The 6,188-nt window shown below is 41.0% G+C and overlaps 1 protein-coding gene across 1 annotated transcript; it reads right to left on the bottom strand.

Moving 5' to 3' along the window:
• Positions 1–566: 566 nt before the first annotated feature.
• On the bottom strand, positions 567–2,570 carry nfil3-6 (nuclear factor, interleukin 3 regulated, member 6). The gene is made up of 2 exons (XM_061973630.1): positions 2,350–2,570; positions 567–1,979 (listed from the first exon to the last, which is right to left on the bottom strand). The coding sequence occupies exon 2, from the start codon at positions 1,947–1,949 to the stop codon at positions 1,053–1,055; it is 897 nt and encodes a 298-aa protein (XP_061829614.1). The 5' UTR covers positions 1,950–1,979; positions 2,350–2,570; the 3' UTR covers positions 567–1,052.
• Between the last annotated feature and the right edge of the window lie 3,618 nt (positions 2,571–6,188).

The raw sequence follows: 6,188 nt of genomic DNA on the forward strand, positions 1-6,188 counted from the left end.
TTTTTTTTAAGTGTAAACTTGCAGCATTTATCTAATGCGGTTGTTTCTTTTGCGTTTTTTTTGTATCCTGCAGCTAATTTTAGTATGTTACAATGCTAACATTAGCATGCTATCAGAATGAGTCAAGTGCCAAGTCATACGACTAGGAAATGTACGCATGTAAAATTAGCTAACAATTTTAGCATGCTCACATTTAGCATGTGTCAAGTAACAAGTTATGCGAATTTGAGGTGTTTGGCGGTAAAATTGGCTAAAAAGTGAGCTCGCTAAGCTCCCCGTTGTTCATGAATTGACATTTTATGTGCGCTTCTTCACACAAAAAGTCATCATCCAAATAATTATCAGGATTCTTCTTCTTTGTAAACACTTTGAAAAATGCTGAAAATGCTCAAAAACAAACTGCATGAGAAAATGCAAAAAAAAAAAAAAAAAAAGTTTTATATACCTCATGCGGTTGTTTCTTTAGCGCTTTATTGTATCCTGCAAAGTTTTCAAACTTTTAGTATTTTCCTGTTGCACAATTGAACCCAATCTGAGGAAGTTCCCGACTGAACACAAGCTCTCAGTGAATGTCAAAGTAGTTTATTTCTCCAAGAATAAAAAAAAGACAACATTCCAACATAACACGGACAGAAATACGCCAAAACAAAACAAAAACACTTCCAGTGCATTGACGAAGACGGCGATAAACCGAACTCCACAAAGTTTGTTCCTGCTACCTTCTTCCCCCGTGTCTCGTCTCGGGTCATGACTGCGAAAAGTGGGCGTGTCTTGCTGTGGTCACAGGGCATCAATTGTTCAACAACAGGAAGCTCCGTGCCTGAGTGATTAACTCGGCGTTAAAACAGCAGGTCATTTATTTGTTACCTCATAGAATCACTTCAAACACAGTGGTACTGTTCAAGCTGTGTGGCCCATGTTAAATAAAACCTGTTTTTAATGAATCCTCAGCCCTACTGCGCTACTGCCTTTTAATGTTGGTTGTTATGGTTTTTTTCTGAGTTGGTGGACCTGTGTAAAAAGGGGGCGGGGGTACTAGCGCGTGTCACATGTCAGTTGGCGTTGGACAGGAGCTGCTCGGTGAAAAGTTTCTTGAGCTGGGCCACTTCCTGGCTCAGGCAGCTGAGCTGAGACTTCAGGTAGTTGTTTTCGTACTTGACGGGAATATGGAGGCTGGAGTTTGTGGCGCCCTGCGGGGGGAGCCAGTGAGCGGAGTCCCCCGTTTCGACGGGTCTGTGACTGTCAGAGGCGGGCGGCGGCGGCGCGGCTTCGGCGCACTCGCTGTTCCCGGGCGTCTTGAAGCGCAGCTTGTGCGGGAGGTTCTTCATGGCCTCGGCCTGGTCCACCTCGGCGGCGGAGGGGCAGTGGTAGGTGTCGAAGGCCGCCTCCTCCGCCCGCGGAGGCGACGACTTCCCGTGGTCGCTGAGCCGGTCATCGAAGAAGACAGGGCTGCCCACGCTGGAGCCGCCCGGCGTGGAGAACCCCGAGTCCTCCGACAGGTTGCCGGCGTCTCTCGGCGGCGCCGGCTGGAGGTAATAGTGCGGGGTCACGCCGGACGGGTCCTTGACTAAGCCGAAGCGGAACTTGAGGGCCAGGACCTCGGCGCGGAGGCGGGCGTTCTCCTCCAGCAGGGCGAGCACGCGGCTCTCCAGGACCATGTCGTTCACGCGCCGCTTCTCCCGCGAACGCTTGGCCGCCTCGTTGTTCTTCCTCCTCTTGTCCCAGTAGCCGTCGTCCTTCTTGTCCACGGGGATGAATTCCCGCTTGCGTCGGACGCCGCACGCCGCCGGGCTTTCCTTGCGCTTGACGGCGGCGGCGCAGCCCAGCAGGGAGCGGGCCAACAGGCTGCTGGAGGTCAGGGCGACCATGTTTTCATCCGGGAAGGACCCTCCTCCTCCTGCTGCTGCATCCTGGTGCACCCTCATCTCCTTGGACTCCTCCTCGAACATTGTGTGTTGGAAGTGCAGAAACAGTGCCCCCTAGTGGTGAGGAGAACACAATGAGGGATTTAATGGTTACGCAAACGCCATTACAACACAATATTATGCAACCCTATTACACTTTGAACCACTTGTACCATAATATGAGGTCAATATAGGCCAGTCGACACTAAGCTGGTGACACTTTGCGTGTTACATCCAATTAACGGCTTTTTGACCTACATTTTCATTCAGTTTAACCCATGCGAATAAAGACGTTTTTTTTAAATTCATTTTTTTATTACGTAACTACTGCATCATTTTTTTTTAAATATAAACACACAGTAGTAGTAAAAGAGTAAAAAAAAAAAAGTGAAAAATAAGAGGAAGTCATGACATAGATGATAATGTAAATAAAAAACTGTCCTACCTGTAATGGCGGAATCCCGGAAGTGGTCGATGCCGTCTGTTTGTTGTCGTTTATTACCAGGATTCTTCGCTGCGGTCCACTCACAAAAAGCTCGCAAGTCTTGTGCGTAACGCGGAGTTGAGTTCGAGACCGTTCCTATCCCCGTTTAAACCCGCCGGGCCCGAGTTTTGTGTGCACAAGTCGAGCGCTGCGACCGCCTCCTAAAAGTAAACCGACTCATGCCTCCGCCCAGACCCCGTGCGTCACTTGTGACGTCACCACAGACCTCATGTGGCCCCGCCCCTCCTCTCCGCCCAGTGTCATAATAGTGAGGCAATGTTACATCACTGCGGACTACGTGCATAGTGGGTTATATATTTGACATTATGTAACACAGTAAAAACCAGGGTCAGTGAAGATATGCTACACTGTTGAGAAATATATATTTAGATAAAATAAAATTTTAGTACAAACATTGTAATGGCTATTGCTGTTGTTTAAACAAACAGTATTTAAACTTTTTTATTTTTTCATAATAACAGCATCATTATATTTTTCAATGATATTTCATGAATATTTCATAATTTCCACATTATCCAATTTTTTAATATATGTATTTTTTTTATAGTATTATTTTTCATTTTATTTATTGCTATTATTACGACTATTATCCTCTCGAAGTTATGTTTTTATTAACGTATTATTTATATTTTTACATATATTTTATCACATGTTTCATATTATTTTGTAGATGGTGATAATTTTAGTTATTCTTCAGTGTGGATGCCTCAAAGGTGGCCTTTTTTCTCAAGCCTTAATGCCATCCATCCATCCATTTTCTACCGCATGTCCCTTTTGGGGTCGCGGGGGGTGCTGGAGCCTATCCCAGCTAATATGTAAAAGGCTATCTAAATAAAGTTTGATTTGATAAATATAACCGACCTTGCTAAAAACCCAAATTCAGTATCTATCCATGTAAAACATTTCGAAAATGTTATTATAAACTACTGAATCCGAATCAAAATCATCTTTATTGGCCTAGTATGCAATTCACAAATAATTTGTGTCTCTAATCAGTAAATCATAATCAATAATAACAATTTATCATAACAATTGTTCAGGACAAAATCATGTTACACAACAATCCAGCAGTTACTGCACGGTATATTACACCTCTCACATCGTGTACATCACTGGTTGTCAAATGGGGTATTAGTACCCATACTTGAAGGCACTTTATATTGAATTAAAGTACTATATTTTATCCCCTTATGTACACACCCCTTTTCCATATGAGTTGGGAAATTGTGTTAGATGTAAATATAAACGGAATACAATGATTTGCAAATCATTTTCAACCCATATTCAGTTGATTATGCTACAAAGACAACATATTTGATGTTCAAACTGATAAAAAAATTTTTTTTTGCAAATAATCATTAACTTTAGAGTTTGATGCCAGTAACACGTGACAAAGAAGTTGGGAAAGGTGGCAATAAATACTGATAAAGTTGAGGAATGCTCATCAAACACTTATTTGAAACATCCCACAGGTGTGCAGGCTAATTGGGAACAGGTGGGTGCCATGATTGGGTATAAAAACAGCTTCCCAAAAAATGCTCGTTCTTTCACAAGAAAGGATGGGGCGAGGTACACCCCTTTGTCCACAACTGCGTGAGCAAATAGTCAAACAGTTTAAGAACAACGTTTCTCAAAGTGCAATTGCAATAAATTTAGGGATTTCAACATCTACGGTCCATAATATCATCAAAAGGTTCAGAGAATCTGGAAAAATCACTCCACGTAAGCGGCATGGCCGGAAACCAACATTGAATGACCGTGACCTTTGATCCCTCAGACGGCACTGTATCAAAAACCGACATCAATCTCTAAAGGATATCACCACATGGGCTCAGGAACACTTCAGAAAACCACTGTCACTAAATACAGTTGGTCGCTACATCTGTAAGTGCAAGTTAAAGCTCTACTATGCAAAGCGAAAGCCATTCATCAACAACATCCAGAAACGCCGCCGGCTTCTCTGGGCCCGAGATCATTTAAGATGGACTCATGCAAAGTGGAAAAGTGTTCTGTGGTCTGAAGAGCCCACATTTTAAATTGTTTTTGGAAATATTCGACATCGAAAGGGGAAGCGAACCATCCAGACTGTTATCGACGCAAAGTTCAAAAGCCAGCATCTGTGATGGTATGGGGGTGTATTAGTGCCCAAGGCATGGGTAACTTACACATCTGTGAAGGCACCATTAATGCTGAAAGGTACATACTGGTTTTGGAACAACAAATGCTGCCATCTAAGCGCCGTCTTTTTCATGGACGCCCCTGCTTATTTCAGCAAGACGATGCCAAGCCACATTCAGCACGTGTTACAACAGCGTGGCTTCGTAAAAAAAGAGTGCGGGTACTTTCCTGGCTCCGCCTGCAGTCCAGACCTGTCTCCCATCGAAAATTTGTGGCGCATTATGAAGCGTAAAATACGACAGCGGAGACCCCGGACTGTTGAACGACTGAAGCTCTACATAAAGCAAGAATGGGAAATAATTCCACTTTCAAAGCTTCAAAAATTAGTTTCCTCAGTTCCCAATCGTTTATTGAGTGTTGTTAAAAGAAAATACATATAAACAGTACCAAACGTTTATATAAATATTTACATTTTAATCTAATTTAAAATATGTATTAAAACATTCTTGAGTTCATTTGTATTTGCATTCGTCAGGGCATTTTAAGTGAATGATAATGTTATGTGTGCAAAGCTTTTTTGTAATTGAAATAATGTTTTGTACAGTAATACATCAGCTAGTGATGCTATATCACCGGGGTTTCTACAGGTATCAGCAAATCTAATTTACTGCCTTTTCATGCCATTTTTAATGCCACTTAAAAAAAAAAAAAAATACCCAGCAGCCATTTTTTAATTTGATCTTTTAAAAACATGCTGTAAAAAGGTGTATCCTCTGAAAATAAGCCTTATATCAACTGTTGTATATGTTTTTTTTTTATCAGGCTACAATTAGAAAAAATATATAGTTAAAAGGTTTTATGGAAAAATAAACAAACACCATACTAGGAATGCAAATGTTGCATGTGTTTGGAAATGGACGATTGATTTAAACATTTTAGAAAATGAGATGCAATAAAAATAAACTGATGATTTAATGCTTTTTAATGCCATTTAAGGCTTTAATTTTCGCAAAATATATTCAATGACTTTTAATGCTTTTTAATGCCTCGGGTAAACCCTGATTACTGTGTTACACATCTTGTTTCTTCATTCAAACATGATTTTCTCTGGTATACACAACATTGCACTTTTATTTTCTTCAAATCCACCCCATTTCATGATGTTGTCACTTCAACGTTCAACAGCTGGGATTTCTCCTGTCTGGCCTGTTTGGCATCTTCCGTTATTGTGCAACGGACAACCACATTGGAAATTATGAATGAAGCTAATTCAATGATTCCATACTCTGCTCAGTACGGAAAAGTGTGGTTTTACACCACAAGAATATGGATGAGTGATTGAATATTATTATTATTGCAAAGACTGATCGTTTTGTATTGGAGTAAGTTAGCCTGAAATAAGAACAGTGACATAAGTAAAGGCGGTATGGCCGAAAATATATATCACCATATATTATTTGTCTTATAAATGACAACAAAGCCATTTCAGAACAAGTTACAAAGGCTCCAAATTTGTAGGTATGCGGGAACATGTTGCATCATTTCCAGTTGTATATATTTTTTTTTTCATAATTTACTGTTAATAGCTTCTTACTCTCTGTTGTGACATGGTTCTATCGACACTTCTGTTAAAATGTAACAACAATTTGATTAGATTCTGT

Source organism: Nerophis lumbriciformis, linkage group LG22, assembly GCF_033978685.3.
Source record: "Nerophis lumbriciformis linkage group LG22, RoL_Nlum_v2.1, whole genome shotgun sequence".
Taxonomy (NCBI): Eukaryota; Metazoa; Chordata; class Actinopteri; order Syngnathiformes; family Syngnathidae; genus Nerophis; species Nerophis lumbriciformis.

Excerpts from the sequence above, each read along its gene's own strand:
- nfil3-6 (XM_061973630.1), bottom strand. The coding sequence starts at position 1,949 with ATGTTCGAGGAGGAGTCCAAGGAGATGAGGGTGCACCAGGATGCAGCA.